The sequence below is a fragment of the Danio rerio genome, chromosome 15 (assembly GCF_052040795.2).
Source record: "Danio rerio strain M-AB ecotype USA chromosome 15, GRCz13ab, whole genome shotgun sequence".
NCBI classification, from domain to species: Eukaryota; Metazoa; Chordata; class Actinopteri; order Cypriniformes; family Danionidae; genus Danio; species Danio rerio.
In genome coordinates, this window is record NC_141035.1 from 34105204 (window position 1) to 34132067 (window position 26864).

Sequence of the window (26864 nt, forward strand, 5' to 3'; positions counted from 1 at the left end):
AAAAGTTTCACATTTTAATGTACATACATTTTAATTTTTTTGAGAAATTGGAAAGTGAATACATTTTAAGCTGAACTTGTCTAAAAATGTAGTGGTATTGTTTGTTAAAAAAATAAAATAAAAGATATCGTAATATTACATGCAAAAGATTGTGGCCAGTAATTTTGCATTAACAGATCAAATGCCATTAGACTTTTACATTCTGACAAAAAAATGTTGCTGTTTTAAATAAACAATGTTCTTTCAAACATTTACTAAAGACTCAAAAAAAACACTACAATTACACAAAGTGTTACACAACATAACCCGTCTCAACAATAAGAAATGCTACTTATAGTAACTATATATAAATAGTTAAACAAATATGAACATGTATTCATTTATAAATAAATATTTTCAATACTATTTCACAATATCTGATTGTATTTTCGATTTAATAAACGCTGCCTTGGTGAGCAAATTTTAAAAACAACAAACAATTTACTGACCCCGAAAATGTTAGCTAATAGCTAGGCCTGTCACAATAATCAATATATAAACTTTTCACATGACCTCAATCATTTTTGGTGATGCAATATACTGTATATCGCCCACATATATATACTCCATATCGCTGTGTCAGTTGAAAAAAAATAATATAGTATTTACTAAAAATTACTATAGTATATTTTCATGTGGGTGTCTGACAACTGAAAATAGATCTGGTAGCAGATAGCACAGTCTCTGTTACTTTTTACCTTTTTACTCTTATTATTATTTATTTAGGATATGCGTTTTCACATTCTGATTCCAATGCCTCATTATTCAATTGCTAAAATGTCTATAATTAAATTAAATATTCTTAAGAATAAAATATGATGTGTTCTTTGTCAAGTGATGGTATTGTATTGCCATCCTGGCATTACATAATGAGTGGCATAAAATGGCTTTAAAATGACAATAATATAGTTTATTGCAATATATTTTGGTGCAATATATTGTACAACAAAAAATAAATATTATAACAGGCCTAGTATTAGCTATATGCTTGAAATCAAAAAGAGAAAAGAGCACGTACAGTACAGAACAGCGTGACTTTGAAAAGCATTACAAAACCTTCATTGCTCTCTGGAAATGTGCAAACAATAATCAATGGCTTTAAAAACCATTTTAGGGACAAAATTATGAGCCCCTTTAAGATACATTTTTTTAGATGGTCTACAGAAGAAACCATCGTTATCCAATAACTTGCCTAATTACCTTAACCTAATTAACCTAGTTAAGCCTTTAAATGTCACTTTAAGACGTATGGAAGTGTCTTGAAAAATACCTAGTCAAATATTAATTACTGTTAACATGGCAAAGATAAAATAAATCAGTTATTAGAAATGAGTAATTTAAACTATTATGTTTAGAAACGTGTTGAAAAAAATCTCTCCATTAAACAGAAATTTTGGAAAAAATAAACAGGGGGGCTAATAATTCTGACTTCTCACTGTATATGAACAGTCAAGCCTGAAATTATTGTTCAAATGTAAATAAAAGCTAAGATTTTTTCTCAAAACAATGCCTATTGTACATCATCTTGTTTTTTTTTGTTTTTTTTTTAAGTAATTTTATTTTAGAATTTACCAGAGGTATGAATCATTTCAGGCTTGACTGTATATGTATGTATGCATGTATGTCTATATATGCCTATTTGTCACTTTGTTGTTCTTGACAGTTTGGCAATTCTTTTTTTCCCCCACCTCACCTGAGGATGGAAAAGAGTGCTGGTTATTCACTCATCCCCACCTATAATGCCTGCTGTTGCAGGGGCCTAAACCTACAACCTTCTAACTAATGGTTTGAGAGTTGGACTTCTCCAACCATTAGACCACAGCTGACTCTCTTGTGACTGCATAATAATACAAGTAGGCTAGTGTAGGCTGCATCCAGCTTTTTTCTTTCTGCAAGTTTTGTGTGTAGTTAAATAGTAAATAAATTATTGCAACTCAGATCGATGTTTTGTGTCTAATTGTTTACTTTTGTGGCAAGTAGCCTAAATTCGTTGGATAATGTACATGCAGAGTGTTGTTTTTGAATAATAAAGCCCTTCAGTTTTATACAACAGCTGCTGATAAGCCTGTCAGGCTTTAATCTGTGAGAACAACCGGCTAGATGTACATTATACCTTACATATAAACTTGGGTCTAATTACCTTGAATTTACATGGATTATATGCATCACTAACAACAAGAGCTGACCTCCTCAGCAACTGACTTCTCTGCACCAGGCCATAGGGGGGCGCTGTTTATTTTGGATCCTATTTTAACAGTTTCATTCTGAACACTGTCCGCCCCGATTCTCTTCTGGATTTCAGAGGCCATTGTTAAAAATGCCTTCTCCACATTGTTTGCATTCTTGGCACTCGTCTCCAGGAGTGGGATTTTGAGTGATTCAGTAAATTCCTAAAAACAGTAAAAATTATATCAATGATGTTTAAGCTTAGATCTCCCACTCCTGTAAAATGAACCATACTATAAACTCATAACGCAAACAGCTTACCATTGCTGTGGTAAAGTCTACCACCTTTTTTGATGAAAGGTCACTTTTGTTGCCAACCAGTAACTTGGAAACATTTTCACAAGCGTATCGATCAATTTCTTCTAACCATTGCTTCACATTGTTGAATGACTCCTGTAAAAGCCATGCACTCCATTAAATATTCTTCACTGACAAAATGCAGAAATATTAAATACTTCATCATATTTAAAAGTATTACTTGCTCGGTGACATCATAGACAATTATAATCCCATGAGCTCCTCGATAATAGCTGGATGTAATTGTTCGAAATCGTTCTTGTCCTGCTGTATCCCACTTCAGGACAGAAACATTATTATGGGCACATGTTAAAAGAAAGAGAACATGTTAAAAAAGCAAAATACTATTTTGTTTGGCAAAAATATATGACAATATAATTCTCCATACATGCATTTAGGGTCTTTTTTCTCCATTGGCATTAAAGCTAAAGTAACTGGTTAGTATTGCTGTAACATTTATACTCACAATCTGCAGTTTGACAGTCTTCCCCTCCATTTCAATAGTTCTGATTTTGAAATCTACCCCAATAGTGCTGATGTAGCTCTCTGTATATGTGTCATCCTGTTGGAACAATTTTTTTTTACCTGAAGTATCAGCTCATATTAAAATATACAGGACATTCTACCAGAATTGTACATTTTCACTTATAAAAAATGTGACCGGGCCTGACCTTTAAGCTTGTCGTCCTTTAAAATCATACAATAACAAGCAAAAAATCATGCAATTCAATAGAACACATCCTGTCAAATTCTTCTCCGTCAAATGACGTCACTTGCGAGTCATAGCCTCAAACGTGTATTGCACGTATTTTATTTTAAATTTAATGCAAACGTCACAGGCCTGACAGACACATTGTGACAGCTGTAAATTTCATTTGTATTATATATTTGTTGTATTTATTTGTAGAATTTATTCATAGTTTCTTGTTTTTAATCAATTGATGTGATGTGATTGATAACAATTATAACTTGCTATTAAAGCTGTAGGTTCAATTGGGCTGAAGACAAGTACAATGACAGGGTTTTTACATTTGTAAAGTGTTTTTAATAAAGAAAAAAATCTGATAATCAAACAAATGACATATTTCTGTACAGAACAACACACAGAAATCAACCATCAGTCCATTTTAGACATTTTTGGATGAAATATTTTTTATTCACTGTATTTATGTTTTGATTTCAGGGACAGATAATGTACGTTTCTGGAGACTTTTTCTAAAACATGAATGAAAAAATATGTTTACTTTCATATTAATAAAATACATGTATACATGCATATAAATGATTATTCTACATACATCTATGGTGAAAGTTTGGATACCTCTTTAAAATTCTCAAAATTGATTTAATCTATTAGGTATGCGTGTTGAGTTAAATGTTTTTAAGCATTTTGTTTATTTCTACAATAGTCTGGCAACATTTATTTCAAATTTTAATTAAAAATACATATTGTCATAAGAGGATATTTTATTAACAATTTTGTTTAGGTCACAATTCATGCTATCAACTACAGGCTTATTACCTACCTATTATTACAATATTAGCTGTCCATTAGCAGTTATAAAGCATCTTATTCTGCACCTCTAATCCCACCCAAAACCTCCTACTTTACTAAATATTATTAAACAGCTAATTAATAGCTTATAACGTTGGTGATAGTGTTAGTTAATGATTTGTTAATAACATGAATTGTGACCTAAACTAAAGCGTTACTCATATTTTCTCTAGAATATAACAATTGGTTTGAATAAATGAAGCAATTCAAGTCATCTGGTGAAATTATTATTCATATCGCAAAATATATCACAGCAAAACAAAATATTACAATGTCAGATTTTTCCAATATCGTTCAGCCCTATTGAATTAGTTTAATTTTAGAGGTTGATGGACAAGATAAATAAAAAGATATTAAGTATTGTTCACTTATGGTCTTCTTGACAAGAATACATCTTAATGCCAAATATTAATGGGGACAAATAAAATGAAGAAAAAAGAGAACCCAAAACAAAACCTTGAGGTACAACAGATTTGAGCTTCTGAAACATAACTATTTGTTTATTATTCATTAAATATAAAGCAAATACTGTCAATATTTCTTATTGAAGAAACTCCAAAAATATTTTTTTTTAATTGAAAAAAGAGGGAAAAAGATCAAATACTAGGGCTGTACAATATATCATTTGAGCATCGATATTGCAATGTGTGTATTCGCAATAGTCACTGCAGAGGATTGGATTATTTACAATATACAATTATTTATTCAACGATGACCAATTTATTTTACGTTTGATTGTTCAATTTTTTTATATGAATACTGTTAGGCCACTTTTAACCTTTATTTGTCCTCTGTCATATTTATATCTGCTTAATGTATTAAGATTTTATGCAGATAAGGTATAGAAAAAAACTTGATCACCCAAGTCGATCTAAATGAATGAGATCTTTCCTAATGGAGCTATTCAAGTCATCTGGTGAAATATATTTATATCACAATATATATCACAGCAAAACAAAATATTGCAATGTCAGATTTTTCCAATATCATTCAGGCCGATTTAATATGTTTACTTTTGGAGGTTGATGACAAAATAAATAAAAAATGACAAAACAATATTTAGTATTGTTCACTTATATGGACGGATTGACAAAAATACATTGAGATACCAAATATTAATAGGGACAAATATAATGAAAACAAGAGGACCCAAAGTAGAACCTTGAGGTACAACAGATTTGAGCTTCTGAAACAAAACAATTTGTTTATTATTCATTCAAAATAGTGCAAATGCTGTCAATATTTTTCATTGACGAAACTTCTAAAAAAATTTAGCTCTTAGTGAATAAAGGAGGAAAAATGATCAAATATAAGGGCTAAACAATATATAATTTGAGCATCGATATTGCAATATGTGTATCTTTAATAGTCACATTGCAGGATTAGATTATTTACAGTATACAATTATTTATACAACAATGAACAAATAATTTTATGTTTTGATTGTTAATTTTTATTTTTGAATACTGTTAGGCCACCTTTACACCTTCACATTTATTCAATTTTATGCAAATGAAAAACATAGAAAAACACTTGATCACCCTAGTGCACAGGTGTCAAACTCAGTTCCAAAAGGGCCGCAGCTCTGCACAGTTTAGTTCCAACCCTACTTAAACACACCAGATCAAACTAATTGAGTCCTTCAGGCTTGTTTGAAACCTACAGGTAAGTGTGTTGGAGCAGGGTTGGAACTAAACTGTGCAGGGCTTCGGCCCTCCAGGAATTGAGTTTGACACCCCTGCCCTAGTGGATCTAAATCTGGGGTGCTCAACCCTGTTCCTGGAGATCGACCTTCCGGCATATTTCAGTTGCAACCCATGTCAAACACACCTGCCTGTAATTATCAAGTGCTGTTCAGGTCCTGTTTAATTGGTTCAGGTGTGTTTGATCAGGGTTGGAGCTGAAATTAGCAGGAAGGTCGATCTCCGGAAACAGGGTTGAGCAGCCTTGATCTAAATGAATGAGATCTTTCCAAATGAGTTTAGTCATCTGGAGAAATTATATTCATATACCGCAATATATTTCGCAGTAAAACAAAATATCGCAATGTCAGATTTTTTCAAGATAAAAAAAAAAGATTTAAAAAATGATATTAAGTATTGTTCACTTATGGTTGAATTGACAAAAATACATCTTAATACCAAATATTAATGTCAAAATATACAAATATAATGACCCAAAATAGAACCTTGAGGTACAACAGATTTGAGCTTCTAAAACAAAGCATTTGTTTATTATTCATTTAAAATCGTGCAAATGCTGTCAATATTTTTTCATTTTTCAAGAAACTCCAAAATAAAATTAATGTCTAATTTAAAAAAGGAGGGATAAATGATTTGGCTCACCGCAAACCGTAGGAGTAAACATGACTTTCCAACACCAGAGTCCCCAATCAGCAGCAACTTGAATAGGTAATCACTAAGAAAGAAAATTATAAACATATTATCATTAACATTATTGTACAGATGTACATGCTTTACTATAAGCTATAATGATGTATTTGCGCACAGACTTTTTTGCAGTCAGACAGCCCATGGCTTTCGGTTAATTGCCATCCCATACAAAATCGCCACTTTTAAGATATGATTTCTTAAAAAGAACAGCGATTTTCACTGCCTGGCTGAGATACGATATAAAGTTTATTAGACCAACAAGAAGCACTTCATTAAATTATATTTTTCCACCTCATGTCTTTAAAATATAGAAATTATTTATACCCCAGTATTTTCAATGGAATTTCTGAGCTAGTGATTCGTCTGTTTACGCTTTAACAACCAAATGGATGCTTTAGTCTATTAACTGAATGCATTACAATTACATCGATGCTGTAAAAGAAACCTTGTGAAATTGAAAATAGTCACATTAAGCTTTCACCGGAAGTTCCATCATTGGCTGAAAAACACTAGCTGTGCATATAGCCCATTGTGGAAATAATACATAATCCCGTCATTAAATACACACATTTGAGGCCTGGTCACTGTAATTAAAGATGTCTGTCCACCGTTGGCACCACACCATCTTTTATAAACCAAACAACTAGCATCACAAAAAAGTAAACAAGGAAGGTTTTGATACCAAACTACTTACTACTCAGGATTCATTCTTAGGTTAGTTATTAGCAGGATGTTGTACAAACGTGTTTCAGCCCGAATATATTGTTCAGCTGGATTCTGTCCTTGGAAATGCAAACAGCAACAGCCGAGGCAATAGTGAACCTAGATACTGCTCCATCATTTATTAAAGCCTCGGATCATGTTACAAAGTGGTCATTACCTGTTTCTTAAAGTTGCAGCTCTGGAGTAGCGTCAAGTAATGTAAAAAACATAGCTTTTAAAAGAAAGTGTTGATGTTTGACGGATTCTGAAGACATGAATTGAGCAGGAATCAACTGCATTGCAATCAGGCAGCTTTTACTGTGGTGTAGTTTTAGGTCATTATTTTAGAAAAAAGAAATACCATACGAAAAACTATTACTTAACTCATATGTATTATATTTAAAATCGAGAATTTTTTTTTAATTTAAATTAAACAGGCATCCGAAACTGACCAACCAACAACTACTAATGGCAAGTAATAGCACACTATTGGCACTAGAGGCCGCTAAAGAATAATAAAGAGTCAGTGCTGTTTTACAGGTCAATTCAAAATTACTTTCCAAACAACAAAGGAGGCTTGCATATTTGTATAATGTTTAAAACAATGGCAGACATCTAGATCTAGGAATGAAACCCTTTTATACCATGTAACCCTGTTGAAAACCACAGCATATGCAGGTAAAGTATTTTTTTAATGCTGGTCTTGCTGGTTTCAATTCCGGTTCTCTGCTGGTCCCGAAAAACATTTAAATAGATCAATAAATAAAAATATTAATTTACATTCTTATTATACATGCTTTAAATTATATACAAGCTTGTTATTTGTCACTAAACCTGCTCAAATTTCAGTGTAACAATGTATATTTTACACATAAAACCTATTCAAAGTGCTACTGTAAATATACGCTGAATATATATAACAGAGTAGTAGGTCACAATTTATGCCAAGGTAAATATCCTTTTTGGTGTTCCTTATAATGAACAAAACACAAGTTTTTCTGATTAGCAGTGGTGTAAATTAGCAAATTACAAATACTCAAACTACTGTATTTGAATTGTTTTTCTCAGGAATTTACCAAGTAGTTTTAAAAATGTGAACTTTTACCTTCCCTTTAGTACATTTTTAGTGCAGTATCAGTACTTTTATTCCATTATTTTCCTTCAATCTCCAGTCACTACTTTATTTTTTCTTGTCTATGGGATTGGCTAAAGTAGAATAATCAGTCCTGTGATTCCTGTCCAATCAAATCGCACATAGAAACTAAATTGCACCATAATGAACTACCTCTAGACATGGGCGCTATATTAATGCAGCACATTTGGATGCGTAAAAGTGTCCAAAACTGTCACAATGCAGGTCGCAATGACCCAGAGACCGTTTAAACTGGATGACAGATGTATGATGTTTAAAACGACAACTAAATGCACGTTTTCACGCACATACATGCACAAATTGCATGTAAACGCATTAGACTTTCACAGTATAATACTCAACTCTTGAGTACTTTAAAAAGTGCTACTTTTTACTCATACTTTGAGTAATATTTACAACAGATCATTTTACTCTTGCACTACATATTTGGACAAGTAATGGTACTTTTCCTTGAGTAAGTATTTTCCACCCATGTAGATGTGTAATTTCATTGAAGAACAGTATATACAGCCAAAACTTAGATGCTCCTAATATCAAGAACGTTCTACAAAATGTGAGCCATGACACAAAAAGCCCTGGAACCTAGAGACCCAAATAAAGAAATGGGGCACTAGTAATCCAACACGATATAGGATATTTTTATGAAAGTATACTAAATTTAATCCCTCACTCATGATTCATTCATTTATTCTTTTTTTATTATTATTAATCAGGGGTCACTACAGTGGAATGAACCACCCACTCACTCAACATCATAACAGAAATTCAACTCATAAAAATTTGTTGTTTGACTAAATAGGTGCAGGCCTTTGTTTTCAATGATCCAATCACAAGTAGCAAGATATCTCGCAGTTGTTTCTAAGTCAAGATCTATTTAATCATTTTTAGATGTGTCTTTTTTGATCATTGATGTTAAGATGGTAAAATTTACTAATCTGATACATTTAATTCTGAAGGTTGTTGATTATGGACAGGATAAAAAAAATAAGATCCCATTTTTACCAGTATTTAGTATTGTTCACTTATGGTCATATCCACAAGAATACATCTTAACAACAAATATTAATGGGGAAATATACAATGAAAAGAAGAGGGATCAGAATAGAACCTATTAGAAACATATTTGAGCTTGTGAGATGTAATACTTTGTTTATTATTCAATCAAAATAGTGCAAATACTGTCATATTTATATAAAGAATATAATGAAATAGGTATGTTTATTTAAGCTGTGATAATCTGACATAATATATGAATTTGACATCATTTGACATCATTTGACATAAAAAAAAAAACAAAAAAAAACTAATACTACTAATACTTCCCTTCTTAGACTTTACAGACCTGAAACTTGCCTATAGCACTTATTCATTGTTGCTCTTGGTTGTGTAAATTGCTTCCTTGTCCTCATTTGTAAGTCGCTTTGGATAAAAGCGTCTGCTAAATGACTAAATATAAATATAAATATTTACATATTTTAGGATTTATATGCTTGGATGCAATTTCCCCTTTTCAATGTAAGCGTTTCTATTTGTTATGGTTTATATTAGAGATGCCCAAGCTAGGGCCCGCAGGCCAAAGTTGGCCCATGGTAACTTTTGATTTAGCCCGCCATCCCATCTGAGAAGAGAGGGAGAATGATGGGCATGGTTTAGGTATTGTTATTTCAAATTTAATGTAATCCCTTTATTTGTTTGTTTTATTGTTAAGCTACAAACTGAAATTAAATGTTTCCATTTAAATGCTGCAATTTAGTTTAAAATGTACATACGGTCACCAGACGAATAGAGGATAATGCAGAGACTTCGGTGAGCAAACCAAGGCAAAGGCAGATTCTGCTTGACTAGTGTATTTAGCACTGAACTCCACTGTGTTATAAATGTGATTGTTTATGTTGTATTGCAATAAGTTATAATTAAAAAGTTATATGGCGTTAGTTAATACAATTCAAAGAGATGTTTTGTATTTATTTTTAAAAATTATAAAATAAATGAGGAAATTACTCATGGAAACTTTAATGTAAAATTGTTTGGTATATTTATCTTTGGCCCAAGGCTTGGTTGATTTTGAAAAATTTGTTTTTTGACCCTTCATATATAAAATTTGGGCACCCCTGGTTTATATGTAAGGCTGGCAGGGCTTTACATTAACACTTGCCAACCCGCCAAATGCGGGTATATTTCAGCTTTGGCGGGTTAGACAGGCACCTCCACTAGCCACTTTGGCTGGTTGAAAATAATTTTTTAATTGTAGTTTTTCTAAAAGCAGGGTTCGACAATATAAGGATGACCCAATATGTGTGCAAATGTGATCTTAGAATCGAGAAGTAAAATAATTGTGATCACACGAGCAGAAGAAAGCAAATGAATACCGAATGAGAGGATGATGATCACTCGCGCTAACAGCTGATGTGATGCGCACGACTGCTTAACGCGTGCACGCTCCCGAATCTTGAAGCAACCTGTCTGGGGTTCTGGAAACGCAACTGTCATCGGTTCTGTTTTAAATAAACTAGACTAAAAGTGATGAACCCACAGTCCTGATGCTTTTGAGAGCTCAACGTGTGTCTTTTTGTAAGCAACACCGGTTGCTCTCACTTTAAACAGATTATTAAATGGCCTAAAGTTAACCATGTGCATGTGATCATCCTTTCATTATCACACACGGTATGTTTCACCTGCTTTCATTTGCTTACGGTTTTATTTGCTTTTATTTTTGTTAAAATGGTTTAATTATTTATTTATTTTTTACAACATTGCTTTAATGGGGGATGAACTCTCCATTTATGTGCAGTTGGTGATCTGAGAGATCTTTACTGTGCATATTTTTGATACATGACAATAGTTATTTTTTAAAAGTGAATTGCTTTTTCTTTCTTTTTTAAGAAATGTTTTGTTAAATAAAAAGGATAGTATACAGCTATATTTTGCTTGTTTTGACACATAAAAAATTTGTGGCCAAGAAATAATTATTGTTTCGTGTGGTTATAAAGATACATTTGGTAAATCGTTAATTTTGAGCTCTAAAAAGTCATGTTAAATAAAAATTGCAATATAACGCTATGAAACAATGAACCATTTGCTCATGCTCATTGAGCAAGCTCATACTCGACACACAAAAAGTTAAATGAATGAGGACGCATGTGGACACAACACAAACTTTTAATCAAGTAATTTTAGCATGTCAACGTCAAATTTATGCATATAAAATATATTTTCCCAACAACAAAATTGTGGCTAGTGAAAATGCAGAGTGGCAAGTAACATTGGAAAACTACTAGCCACAGTGGCCGGTGATTAAAAAAGTTAATGTAAAGCCCTGAATGCTGGTATTGTTATAATTACCTATATAGTTTTATATATTTTGATGTTTTGTTTTTGCACTGCAGTTGTTGCTGCTAACAGATACATTAACAACAAAACAACGCAGGCCTGAGACAAGAGGTCCAGGAGGGCCAATTAATGTGCTCTCCAGACTAATACACGCACTGAAAATAATGCAACAGAAAAGGACTTCAACTGATGTACTGTGTTTCCTCCAGAGATCATTTTACCTCTAGAATATTTCCAATATTTTTAAAAGTGTATTAGCTTTATAGCTCTTACAAAAGCACATTTACTGCATTTTATTGAGTAACTGATTACCATTCATCTCTAGACTGTAAAGACTGATAATCTTATTAACATGTTATTAAAAAATCTGTTTAACACTTATTAAAAGCTTCCATGAATGTACTTCTTGGCTATTTTCAATAACGCCCATTCAAAAAGATGATTTTTTTTTGGGACCAGTTGTGTATATGAATGTAGAGTCTCCACAAATGCTACCAGTTGCTCTGAACCACTGGTTTCACTTAGGCCTCTCTAATTCACCAGTGGCCTTAATATACTTAACACCATTTAAAGTGACCTGGGGCTTAATTCACTAATTCAGGCCCTTGGTCTCTACAGTCATGGCTGTCCCCTGACCAATGCTTCACATACAGACTTAATTAATGATTTATCTTCAGTCCCAGCAGGTCAGGGTCAGTGTTTTTAAGACACCTTGAAATTAATCTAGAGAACTGGATTTATAGAACTGTTTCACAGTAGTGGATCTTATTTTCTTGTGTCTGACTAATCTAAACATACCTGTCTATAAAAAAGAATTACATAATGCTTTATTAAAACAATAAAAGAACACCACAGTGTAATTTAGTGAAACAGTAGTTTATACCTGACAAAGGTCTCGTCGTCAATCCCAGTTGTAAGAAGAAAAAAAAACTTGATTAATAGTTGATCATTTAAAAAAATGGCCGAAGATAGATTTTTTTTTTTCAATAAATCATCTGTTTAACTGCATCGCAATCATCATAAATACTGCAGAAGACCTATTGGAGCCTGCATGGATGCAAGATTTAAAAAAAAATCTGTCAATTTGGTGATGGAAAAATCATGATTTGGGGTTACTTCAGTTTGGGGGCGTGCGAGATCTGCAGAGAGATGTACATTCTGAGGTATCAAGACATTTGTGCTGCCCATTACATTACAAAGCACAGAAGAGGGCACATTCTTAAGCAGGATAGCACTCCTTCTCTTACTTCAGCCTCCACATTAAAGTTCCTGAAAGAAGCAAAAGTCAAGGTGCTCCAGCATTGGCCAGCCCAGTCATCAGACATGAACATTATTGAGCATGTCTGGGATAAGATGAAGGAAGCGAAGATGAATCCAACGAATCTTGATGAACTCAGGTAGTCCTGCAAGAACGCTTTCGTTACCATTCCAGATTACTATATTAATAAGTTATTTGAGTCATTGCAGAGATGTATGGGTGCAGTTGTCCAAGCTCGTAGTCAAAACAGTAACTTTATATTCTATACTACACTTTTTATCTGTTAAGTCACAAGACTTGTGTTTAGGCAAAGTCAGTCCTTACTGTCCTTATTAAATAACTAAAAATACAGACATTATGCTTATTTTACCAAAATGAAATATGATCATCTAAAGGTCTTTGCCTTTTATAAAAGCCACTTCTTATATCAAATGACCAACTAGAAGTCTATATTAAAAGTCTAAGTCTAAGTTATTATTTGTTGTTCCTAAAACTTGTGATATGTGACAAGACTTTTGTCAGATTGTGTATATCAAATAAAATACTTGTAGAACAACAAGCAATGTGATGTAATAACAAATTTCAAGACCCAAAGTACTAATTAATTGTTATTTTACACCTTTATTTGCCATTATCTTTAAAACCACTCAGTTTTACTCATTTGTCAGCAAGACCTTTTGAAAATTGTCATTAGTTTAGATATATTATTGAGTACAAGCCAGGATTCATATGTTATTTATTTTTTATCTAAACATATCAGTTATACAGAATGACTCTATGAAAACATAAATACACCACAATGGGAGAATACAAAGTTAAAGTCAGAATTATTAGCCCCCTTTTGATTTTTTGTTTTCTTTTTAAAATATTTCCCAAATGATGTTTAACAAAGCAAGGACATTTTCACAGTAAGTCTGCTAATATTTTTTTCCTCTGGAGAAAGTCTTATTTGTTTTATTTCAGCTAAAATAAAAGAAGTTTTTATTATAAAAAAAATAACACTTTGGGTCAAAAATATTAGCCTCTTTAAGCTATATTTTTTCAGTCTACAGAACAAACCATGATTATACAATAACTTGCCTAATTACCATAACCTGCCTAGTTAACCTAATTAACCTAGTTAAGCCTTTAAATGTCACTTTAAGCTGTATAAAAGTGTCTTGAAAAATATCTAGTCATAAATTCTTTACTGTCATCATGACAAAGATAAAATAAATCAGTTATTAGAAATGAGTTATTAAAACTATTATGTTTAGAAACGTGTTGAAAAAATCTTCTCTCCTTAAACAGAAATTGGAGAAATAGTAAACAGGGGGGCTAATAATTCTGACTTCAACAGTATGGACAACAAGCGGTAAACTCTTTTTAAACTAACATGTTTAGGTTTACCATGTTTATAAAGTATTTCACATAAGCAACATGCAATGACTGTTATTTTAGTAAGAAAGTGTTTAAGTTAATATTCAAAAATAGTTGTAAACACTTGTAAGCATAGGCTCTGTGACACAAATCCCCAGGGCTTTATTAGTTACATTGTTTGCAAGTGTTGGACAAACCTAATTGGCGAGTTTCCTTGAAGCACGAGAGGTTTATTATCAAAGGGTTTATTATATGTGACAAAACAAGATAACAGACTCTCCCACAGGCCTGATCAATCACAATTCAAGATGATGAAATTGCCTGATGTTAATAATCCCAATTGGCCAATAATACATGTCAGGTTTAGATTTACAATATAGCCTTATCAGTTTGAACTAAAGAAGAAAAATTATCAATAAATACATCTTGTCTTTTAAAAAATATAATAATATATTTTAAAATCATGGTCCATTTAGGCATTTGAGCATTATTTATAAATTACTTAAATTTAAATTAGGGACTTGGTGAGATTGTGGAATGGTTAATTGATTATTACAATATTTTCAATGCTATAAATCGGTTAAAACTGTGCACTGACCCTGGATAAAAGACTTTTTGAACATACTTTGAACGTTACAACATGTGAATAAATTATACATATCAGATTTTTTTATTCTGCAATGTAACAAAGCATGAAACCTTTATGCTGAGTATGTATATGGAGGGTTCCCAATACTGGGTTGCTCATTCCAACTCATTCCACTGTGGTAACCCCCTAATCAACCAAAGAATCTGCTGTCTATTCAGTCTAGCACGAGCGTTCTAAAATTTGGTTTTCTGCCAGCCTCTCCCTTCAATCAATTGAACAATGGAAAATAACAAATGACATCAGGCACTTCTCAGCTCGGGTTGTTTCTAGGCAGGTACACTTTTGTATTTTTTAGGAACGATATACACTAAAGGCTTTCACCTTTTAGGGACCAATATGGACTCTCTAGGCTGTAGCTTTTTAACTATTTATGTATTTTTATTTCTGAGTATGACATTTTTTCTTTAAATTGCAAGGTGCTCTATACCTGCATGGAAAAAGGATGTTTTTTTTGTCATCATGTTCTTCAAAATAACTTATTTTTTTGTAACCTGATAAATATCTGGAAGCATTTGATAGTGAATAAATGAGTACATTTTCATTTTTAAACAAACCTTTTAATAGTAAAGTCCCTTTTAATAATATATTATTGAGATGAAATTGTGAATTAACTACTGATGCAATTTGTGCTGTTTTTATAAGCCTAATTTGATAAAAAAAGACCTAAATACACTATTCTAATAAAGCATTTAGGAAACAAACAGGGCTGATATATGTGTTATTAGCTTTAGCAGTTTATTTTTTGACATGAACAAGCATATAATTGTGGTAATCATCACAACTCTCCTGCTATTAAAGTACCAATAACGTCTCAGTTTTTTTTTGCTCATTGTGTCCTGAGGGGTTTAGCTCTGATAATGTCAGAAACATGTCTGTCTATATAAGACAACATCTCTCTAGTAGTAAAGCAGACTGACTTCACTTTGTCATTGCGTTAGGTGAGAAGCATTACTTGCATACTGTGCGTGTTTATTATAATTTACACAAAGACATACCAATTTCTTTTTTCCACAGATTCCAATGGAAAATTTATCCATCATAGTAAGTTTTGAGCTGACCCTGGATCCATTTTTCATCCCTCCGGGAGCCAAATATCCAATATTCATCTTTGGCATCTTCATCTACATGTTTGCGGCTTTTTGCAATCTGACACTTTTGCTTCTCATCATTCTGACGAAAAGTCTTCACAAGCCAATGTACTTCATTCTGTTCAGCCTCCCACTCAATGATTTTGTCGGGATCACTTCCATGCTTCCCAAAGTTCTCTCTGACATTTTGACAGAAACCAATAACATGTACTATCCTCTCTGTGTGCTGCAGGGTTTTTTGCTCCACATGTATGGAGGAGGTGTTATGTTTGTCCTTGCTGCGATGGCTTTTGATCGCTACATTGCCATTTGTATGCCACTGCGATATAATGCTCTCATGACACCAAGAGCTGTGATGACGGTTGTGGCTCTTGTGTGGGGGCTTGTCTTTTTAATCATTTGTGTGTTGTTTTCCTTGCACGGGTTGCATTCAAGATGCAGATCCCATATTGTGAGTTTGTTTTGTGATAACCCTTCTTTACTTAAGCTGGCCTGTGGTGATACTACTATCAACAATATATACGGCTTATTTTTAACAGCCATTATGCAGATTATTACCATTTCCATTCAAGCATTTTCCTATGTGAAGATTCTGATTACCTGCTTGACCACAAGAAGGTCAGATGCAAAGAGCAAGGCCATTAATACATGTGTTGCTCAGCTGGTTATTTTCATTACGTTCGAAATTGTTGTGACTTTCTATTTGCTGTCCCACAGATTCTCAAACGTAAATGCGAATCTGCAAAAAATAATGGGCATGCTCATTTTTTTGGTGCCTCCTATTATGAATCCTATTGTTTACGGGTTGAATAGCCATGAAATACGAAAACATATCCTGAAAACATTTCACAGAAAAACTTCAGTGTAAAATGTGTTTTATCACATCATAGCTTGTGCCAAGATGTTTATTAATAGAGCTGAACTAAAGTCAGTAGGGGGCTATTGCTAAACAACATTTTCTATTGAGAAAACTATGATTAAAGAGGATAAAAGTGAGATATTTGTTTTAATTGGTTTCAAATTCTCTGATATTTCCCACTTAACTGTAAATTGGCATTGTCAGTGTTATGTTGTATCTGCTATCATGTTTATCATTTTGCTATAATGCTATTCTGTCTTGGACTCATTGCACTCAAGCCTGACCCAGAAGGACAATCATCCTTATTTTATATGGTAAATTCTGTAACATTTTAATCAGTGACCTATATTTATCTGATACATGTGCCATTAGCAAAGTCTTTTGTTATCAATAAAGTTTCTGCATAAATATGTCAGAAGTTAATATTATTGGGCTTGTTCATGTTGACGTGTTATCACATCAATGCAATTAGTGAGTTTATTTAAATCAAAGGTGGTTGTTGTATCAAGTGGATACCATTAATCAACTCCTTCCAGGTCTCATCAGTCAGAATGAATGTTTAAATGCATGAATGAACATACGCATGTGCTACTGTTAATATTAGTCTAGTGAACGCAACAAGCCAAAATGAACATTAAACGTTAAATTACATAAGAAATTTCTCCCATCCAAAGTCTGTTGTCCAAATGATTTATCCTTTCTACAGTAAAGGGTATTTATCATGACATTATTTCATTTAATATAATAGACTGCATATGAAAGACTCAAAATATTTTATAGGACTGACTCATCTAATTCATTCATTCATTCATTTTCTTTTCGCTTAGTCCCTTTATTAATCAGGGGTCACCACAGCGGAATGAATTGCCAACTTATCCAGCATGTGTTTCACAAAGCGAATGCCCTTCCAGCTGCAACCCATCACTGGGAAACAACCATATACTCTCATTCACACACATACACTACTGACAATTTAGCCTACTCAATTCACTTATAGCAAGCACCTATGTCTTGGGACTTTTGGGGGAACCAGAGCATCCGGAGTAAACCCCCACGAACATGGGGAGAACATGCAAATTCCACACAGAAATGCCAAGTGACCCAGCCGAGGCTCAAACCAGCGACCTTCTTGCTGTGAGGCGCCCCACAATCATGTGAATGGTCAATCACCAATCAAAACACTGTCCGTTTTGAAAACAATTTTATCATACTACTGTTATTCATTCATTCGGGGTCGCCACAGCGGAATGAACCGCCAACTTATCCAACAAGTTTTTACGCAGCGGATGCCTTTTCAGCCGTAACCCATCTCTGGGAATCATCCACACACACATTTACACACACACTCTTACACTACGGACAATTTAGCCTACCCAATTCACCTGTACCGCATGTCTTTGGACTGTTGTGTCAGACTGTAAACGCAAGCTCGTGTGGCAAGTTTCGCAGTTCGCTGCGTTGGAAAGTTTAAGCTTGGTGAGCTCTGACCTGCGAAATCGCATCACTTTTCACGCATCATAGACCAATCAAGGATCAATAATAATAATACTAATAATAATAATAATTATTATAACAATAATATTTTCTTACATTTATATAGCACTTTTCTGGGCACTCAAAGTGCTTTACACATAGGGGGAATCTCCTCATCCTCCAACAGTGTGCAGTATCCACCTGGATGACGTGACGGTAGCCATATTGTGCCGGACCGCACACAACACAAGAGCTGATTGGTGGAGAAGACACAGAGTGATAAAGCCAGTTATGATGGTTAGGAGTCCATGATGGACAGAGACCTGTGGGGAAAATTGACCAGGATGCTGGGGTTAAACCCTTACTCTTTTTTGAAAGACATCCTGGCATTTTTAACGACCACAGAGAGTCAGGACCTCGGTTTAACGTCTCATCCGAAAGACGGCATTCACTGAGCAGTATAGAGTCCCGTCACTACAGGGGGATTAGGACCTACACAGACCAAGGTTGGGCGCCCCTGCTGGCCTCACTAACACCACTTCCAGCAGTAACCCTAGCTTTCCCATGTGGTCTTCCATCCAGGTACTGACCGTGCACAGCCCTCCTTAGCTTCGGAGGGCGACCATGTGAGAGTTGCAGAGAGCTAGCTGCTGGCAAAACATGACCTCTTCGGACAGGAATTTAAAACATGGACCATTTGCTTGCTTTTTTAAGGTCTAATAATCTTGTTTAATCCCGCCCCTTTTCGCAGCACCGTATGACAGAACTTCGCATGCAAAAACTCTAGTGTGACTGGGACATACCAGTGTAATGACATTATTGCGAATTGCCAGATGACCAATCACTCTGAAGAGTGTGAAAAAGGGCAGTGAATGCCTATGGGTTGGCAAGTGCAGCTCCGCAGAGGTGCGGCTGATTATAATCAGGTGGCCTGCACCTGAAGGAGCGCAATCCAGACTTTTGTCTTTAGAAGCCTTGTGCAGCTGAAGAGAAAACTTCTGTAGACTGATTCCTCCAGAGAGAGCCAGTTGCAGGTATGCAGTGTAGGTGCAGCGGTCAAGCTCCCATCTCCTCTCCTGTCTAGGGGTCCAACATTTTGACTCTGTGCTCAGGGACAACTCATGCCACACTGCGAGGGCATGTCTGTTGTGCAACTGAAATCGCAGCTTGCACTTACAAAAGTGAGAGTCACCCCAGTTATTCCCCGCAAGACGGTGAGCACTTATGAAGGATCACAGCGGGAGCTAATTTGTCACTTCAGGGCTGTGGACCCCCTACTCCAGCGTGCACATCTAAGAATTTAATGTTTGTCACAGTTCATCCTCCAAAGTGGTTGCACTTTTGCTCGATGACACTGGATTTCAGATGTACATCGCAGTATCAGCAGGTGAGCTGTCACGTTCAGATGACAATCTGGACCTGCTTCCACCCGGTCTGGAGTCGAACATGATGACTGGGCATTCCTGGGCTGATTTGGTGGTGGGACTGGAAGTGTCATTACCCCAGCCGCTGGTCAGACTAGATGGGGGCTACAAGGGGGCTAATAAGAATCACACCCTCCAACCCCCCATCCCCTTTATTTACGGAGGTGCACAGTAAGCTCTGGTATGCCCACTTGGTCAACCCACATCTTGGAGACCGGAGCCAGCTATGCATGATTACTGCTGTTCCCCCTTCACTGGCGGACCCGTGTCTTCTCTACCAGCTAACCATCTTACTCATAGTTAGTGCTCCCCCTGTATAGGGCTAGTCCATATGCAAGTATTGTCATTGGGTCTCCCCATTTGGGTTGCAAGTGGCCTCCGCAGTGCCCTTCCCCTTTGGAATTGGCACGCTTTCTCAACATACTGTCATATCTCTGAAAATCCCTAGCCTACAGATAGATGAGTAAAAAACTTGTACAACCCCCTAAATTCTTAATATTTCCATACTCTGGTAATCAAGGGCCTGGGGATGTTGAAAGATTGCGCCTTTGATGACTCTTTTGCATGTGGTTTTCTTGGCAAACATCTCACCAAACACGTGGCAGATCCAGCTACTGTGGCACTTTTCATACACTCCCCATAATGTTGTTCCAAAAGGAAATGTCTTGGTTACTGTCCTAACTCATGTTCCCTGAAGGAATAATGGAGATGTTATGTCTCAATGCCACAGTGGCTGGATCACCAGCTGAAGGCTAGGCACTCGGCTTCTTTAGCTTTAAAGCCTGGCTTGGTCTCCTTCAGGTGCAGGATATATACTTGGCTGATTATAATCAGCACCACCTGTGAGGAGCTGTACTTGCCAACTCATAGGCATTCACTGGCCTCTTTTCTTACTCTTCAAAGTGACTGGTCATCTGGCAATTCCCCGTAATGACATTCTGACATAATGGCTGTGTCCGAAATTGCATATTTCCATACAATATAGTATGCTTAAACAGTAGGCAAGCCAAGTACTATGTCAGAATTTACAGAATTTGAAAATCAGTACGTGAGAAGTACAGAGATATCCTACTACTTCTGGCGAGATTCCTAAGTGCGCATCAGATTAAAGCTATGCTATGCCATGATGCACTGCAAAAGAATTTATGAATGTTTGTGAAGCGACGCAACTCACACAGATAGGTCACTTGATAGGAACACACTTTTCTGATGGCCGAGTAGTACGTTTAAATTCAAATGCAGAACCTACTGAGTAGTAGGTGGTTTTGGATGGAGCCAATGTCTCCTTTCTTTTTATTTAGGGAACGAGGGTTATGACAGTCACCAACACATTTTTGTAAGTTAAATATTTTTAAAATATTTTTTATTAATAATTGACCCTTTGCCCAAAAACCGCCACCCACCAATCGGGGCTTAGCAACTGTAGCTACGCGCAGGGGCTCTGTCAAGCTTTCGAGCGAGTGCATATGGATTGTGCAAATCTGATAACCGGTATTCTAAAAGTTTGGACGGGATGGTGGAATTTTTTCCCTTTTCAAAACCCAAAACCCAAGAGGAGACATGCCAGCTTGGATCAAGCTGTATGAGGTGAGCTAAAGGAGCAGAGCTAAGTTGGTTTGGTTTCGATATTCCTGACACGAAGATATGATCAAAAACTAAGCACTTGCGATCAATATACTTTACCCCCAGCTGTTTTTCAGTCATTTATAAAGAGCACACAAACATACTGACAGTAATAGGTAACGTACTGTACATTGTTATGGGTCAATGATGCTAATATTCGGCACAAATCCGTCAGTTTCCCTTTCTGGCTGTTCTTTCTATGTATGAACTATGTAAAAGCACTGTCATGCGTGTTTCCTCCTTGGTTAGTAAAGCTATATTACATTGCACAACAATAGTCTATCAGGCTTTTTGACAAAAAATAGAGAAATTACAGTTTCATTTGTTATTATTAAGATTATTTTTAAATTTCACCTCTCCTGCTAAGCATGAGCTAAGCTGTTGAATGGTCAGCGTATGAGGCGGCTAGGCTAAACTAGCTTCAATTTTGATTGAATTATACTCTCGGTTGCCTATTATGTGGTGAATATACACCTGTAATGCATACCGCAGTCCTTTTTTTTTGTCTGGGTTTCTCGAATATTTCACCTGTTTGCCAAAAATGACATCATATCTCTGGCAATGTCTGAAACCAGCGCACACACATTGAAAAAGCCATGCCAGGCAAGAAAGCTTGACAGGCGTAGCAACAGTAACTAAGGAGGGCGGGGCTTAGCGAAGGGTCTAATGTGTTGGGCAAAAATTAAATGCATCCAAAAATAAAAGTTTTTTTTTTCCTATTTGTATTTTATTTATTTTGTATGTGTAATACCAACACATACATAAAAACAAAACTATATAAAGAAATTGTCGCATAGATATTTAAATTGATTTCTAACTTGAATCATATACTGTATTAATATTACTATTATTATTAAATATAAACAAACATTTTCTCAATTATATGCATGCAGGTGTGTATTTATATATACAAAATAAATATACACGGCGCACACATATATATATATATATATATATATATATATATATATATATATATATATATATATATATATATATATATATATATATATATATATATTTTAAAAAACCTTAACACTAATTAATGATCATTTAAATAAAAAAAAAATCATTTTTTGTTAATAATTCCAAATTATTTTATTCATAATAATTTGGATCTAATATGTATGCATGCATGTGCAAAGAATATGTAAGAATCTCAAAGTCAGCCAATGAGAAATATGCATTTTTACATAATGTGTCTTCAGGGGCTATAATGTGGATGACGTCAGTAAGATAACTGTCTATATAAGACAAAAGAGTTTCAACTTGACCTTGTTGGTGATAACATCAACAAACGTACTGTAATCTCTAAAACTAAGGTTGCATGAGGTGAGTGACAGAAGTTTTGGGGGCTTTTAATCATAAGAATGTCAAAAACCTAATTTTCTCTTCTTTTCCCACAGATTCCAATGGAAAATTTATCCATCATAGTTAGTTTTGAGCTGACCCTAGATCCATTTTCCATCCCTCCAGGAGCCAAATATCCAATATTCATCTTTGGCATCTTCATCTACATGTTTGGGGCTTTTTGCAATCTGACACTTCTGCTTCTCATTTTTTTAACAGAAAGTCTTCACAAGCCAATGTATTTCATTCTGTTCAGCCTCCCGCTCAATGATTTTGTCGGGATCACTTCCATGCTTCCCAAAGTTCTCTCTGACATTTTGACAGAAACCAATAAAACGTACTATCCTCTCTGTGTGCTGCAGGGTTTTCTACTCCACATGTATGGAGGAGGTGTTTTGTTTGTCCTTGCGGCGATGGCTTTTGATCGCTACATTGCCATTTGCATGCCACTACGTTATAATGCCCTCATGACACCAAGAGCTGTGATGGGAATTGTTGCTTTAGTATGGGGCCTTGACCTATTTTTCATTATTTTGCTGTTTGCCTTGCAGAGCAAGTATTCCAGATGCAGATCTGACATTTTGAATGTGTTTTGTGATAACCCTTCTTTACTTAAGCTGACTTGTAGCAATACTATAGTGAGTAATATCATAGGTTTGTTCAACACAGCCATGATCCAGATTATTAGTGTTTCCATTCAAGCATTTTCCTATGTGAAGATTTTGATTACCTGCTTGGCCACAAGTAAGTCTGATGCAAAGAACAAGGCCATAAACACGTGTGTTTCTCAGCTGGTTATTTTCATCATGTTTGAGATTGTTGCAACTTTCACTATCCTGTCACACAGGTTCACATCTGTAAATGCAGATCTACAAAAGATTATGGGGATGCTCATTTTTCTAGTGCCTCCACTACTGAATCCAATAGTTTATGGACTCAACAGTCATGAATTACGAAATAATCTGCTTAAAGTCATACACAGGAAAATAGCTCATATGTAAACATTGTGTAAAATATATGTTTGTCACTGTTTATGCCAATAAGTCACATACAAACCTCTTTAAATATTAGTATTATATGTGCAGACACTTATTTTAATCAATACACTTTTTGTTCTTATAGACACACGGTAAAACTTTGAAAATCACTAAATGTATTAAGCTAGTTTAACTTATAATTTTTTTAAAAGTTACTTTGACTCAATGAAAAAGAGTAATGGTGATGCATAAACTGATTACATTAAGCAGAACTCAAACCTAATAAGTTATGAATTAATTAATTATTTTGTGTGTGTGTTAACTCTAACGTCAAGCCATTTGAGTAGCTATGCAGTTGTTTGGACTTATTTTGTTCCGAACAGAACAAGTTTAAGGTAATCAAAACATTTTTTTTTTCAAAACTTAAATGGTTTGCTACAATCGGTTTTCTCAAACAGTTTCAGCTAACTTAACTTATCGGGTTTTACAGTGTACATTCTTAATCTTGTGTAAATAAAATTGCATCTTGATATTATTCAACCAATTATTTCGAAGATAATTTTTCATGTATTCCTTTTGTCTGGTTTTCACACTGTACGTACATTCTTGTAAACACGTTATTTAGGTCTTTGTGTATGTATTTCATATTTCTAAAACAAGTGCATTTTTAAAGTGTACTTTAATATCTAATGGCATTTCACTGGGAACATATTAAGAGTTGCAATTATTATTAAAAAACACACGCTGATATGATAAACATCTCAGTTCAAGTTACTTTTAAAGAAGTATAGGTAATTCTTAATAATATAATATACAGAGCTCAGCATATATGAGTACACCCCTTACAAATATATATTTTAAATCCATATTTTAATAGAAAGCTATACAATATTATATTTGTGCACATACATTAGATTAGTCAGTACTAAAGCCAAATTTGGAGCTCATCTAACAAAATAACTTACGATAACAGTCCAAAAACTAGTACACCCAAATTTATATGTTATAGAAAAATATAAATACAAATTTAAAAAAGAGGAAAAACTGAGAGAAACTAAAAATTGAACAATTTAGTTGAAACTTTGTAGGTTGTATTTTATATTTTACCTTTTTTTGTTTGAATTTAACTGTATTATCTTTCAATTTAAAAAAATTAAAATATATATTTTAATAAATATATCTGTTTAATAAATCTGTTTTGTTTAAATGCACCAAAATGCATAATTACTGAGGATAAAATGGATAAATGGATAAAAATGTTCACGTTCAAAATGGGGTGTACTCAATTATGCTGAGTACTGTAAACAATGCAGGTGCACTAATATGCATTAAATGTTGTATTAACCAATACAGAGGTAATCATCAGTTGAATGAGCAGTCTTAGATTATTAATTCATAGATTAATCAATACATTTGTATTAGTTAAATTAGTCTTGATGTATTAATTACATAATATTATATTACATTAACTATTGATGCATATTTATGTTGAATACCACAATAATCTAAGCTATGTACTTTAGCTTCCAATTGTTTGTTTAAGTTAATTATTATTAATTTATCAATAACTTTAAAGGGTGCTTTTTATGCTTTGAGCTAAAAATATTTTAACATACAGTTTACAATATCCATACACTCCATGACTATTCACACAATACAGGGTATTATATTTATGTATTTATTGTAAAAGAAAATCATATTTTGTGCATATTAATGAAATGTAAACCTAATACTACACAAAAAAATAATATAAATGAATCAGGATATATTGTTGCAATATTAATTTTCTCTGTTTACAATTTATTTCTCTGTTTACAGATTTCATTATTTTCCGGAAATTTTTAGAATAATTTAGCATTTATAAAACTTTGCATAAATATACTGCAGTAATCTCTGCAGTAAACACATTATACTTACTTTACATTATAATTATCTCTCATACTGTATATCTGACTTTCTATTATGCCATGTTAACATTTGCACTGAGCCAGACTGTGCATCTGCTCTCTCCAAAAAGCCAAAACATTTGGATTACCCCCTGGTCACTGAATGCAGTATATATATATAAAAAAATCTGCTCTCCCCACATAACATAACATAACATAAAAAAAAAAAATGCAACTGGGTTTGTCAAAGTTTAAACTGCGGCTACCGGTCAGGATTACTGCACACATTTAGGCTCCAAATGATGTTATGGGTGCAAGATGACATCATCCATAGCTGGGATATTTTTACTTTACTTTTTCACAGTGGTGGAGATGTGTCATCCATTCGTTTTACAGAATAATGGATATTTCATTCATTTTTTCCCCCCTTTGGCTTAGTCCCTAATTTATCAGGAGTCACCACAGCAGAATGAACCGCTGCATAATTTGGTATATATTTTACACAGTAGCTGCCCTTCCAGCTGCAACCCAGTACTGGGAAACACCCTTACACACTCATTCGCGCATGCGCACACACTCATACACTGCGGCCAATTCAGTTTATCGAAATCACTTATAATCACATGCATAATTACTTTTAACTTACAATAACAACTCCACACAGAAATGCCAACTGGCTCAGCCAGGACTGAACCAGCAAACTTCTTGCTGTAAGGTGACAGTGCTAACCACTGAGCCACCATATGACTATGGCATATGGCTATGTCGCCATGTGGATATTTTAGTACGTATTTTCCCATAAAAAGATATTTTTGAAGTACCAAATGATAACTTTCAAAAGTCATGCTTGATGTAATATTGAAGGCCTATGACTCCCCATTTGACTCCTGTCTGTCTGATCCTCCTGTTTCATAATAAACTGCGTTCAAAACTTCACCTCCAATGTTAATTTTAATTTTGGCTAAATAAAATATCCATTTTTGTCATACAGATAAGTGGAAGACATTATTCAAAACTCAAAGGTTTTGATTTAAATTTGAGGTTTCAACAACCAGATGCATTTAGGCCTGTCCAGTTTCATCTGGAAACATCCTCCTGAAGTGGTCTGAGCAATCGGATCTGTATCCTATGCAAATAAAATGCATTTTGAAGGGCGTTTACACCTGTTCATTTCATGATCAGATATCTAATCCATCAAAAAAAAAAAAAAAAACATTAAGTGA

At 34.3% G+C, this 26864-nt stretch overlaps 3 protein-coding genes across 4 annotated transcripts; 2 read left to right on the forward strand and 1 right to left on the reverse strand.

Moving 5' to 3' along the window:
• Window positions 1-5: 5 nt before the first annotated feature.
• zgc:171927 lies at window positions 6-7709 on the reverse strand. Of its 2 annotated transcripts, none has more exons than XM_087282269.1 (6): window positions 7391-7709; window positions 6463-6535; window positions 3029-3124; window positions 2744-2839; window positions 2527-2658; window positions 6-2429 (listed from the first exon to the last, which is right to left on the reverse strand). In XM_087282269.1, exons 3-6 carry the CDS (start codon window positions 3056-3058, stop codon window positions 2208-2210), a joined length of 480 nt encoding a protein of 159 aa, XP_087138395.1. In that variant the 5' UTR covers window positions 3059-3124; window positions 6463-6535; window positions 7391-7709; the 3' UTR covers window positions 6-2207.
• Window positions 7710-15981: 8272 nt separating this feature from the next.
• On the forward strand, window positions 15982-16917 carry or71aq1 (odorant receptor, family 71, subfamily AQ, member 1). Its single transcript, NM_001128577.1, has one exon. It carries the CDS (start codon window positions 15982-15984, stop codon window positions 16915-16917), a length of 936 nt encoding a protein of 311 aa, NP_001122049.1.
• A 5923-nt stretch (window positions 16918-22840) lies between these two features.
• or71aq2 (odorant receptor, family 71, subfamily AQ, member 2) lies at window positions 22841-23779 on the forward strand. Its single transcript, NM_001128573.1, has one exon. The coding sequence runs from the start codon at window positions 22841-22843 to the stop codon at window positions 23777-23779; it is 939 nt and encodes a 312-aa protein (NP_001122045.1).
• Window positions 23780-26864: the final 3085 nt, after the last annotated feature.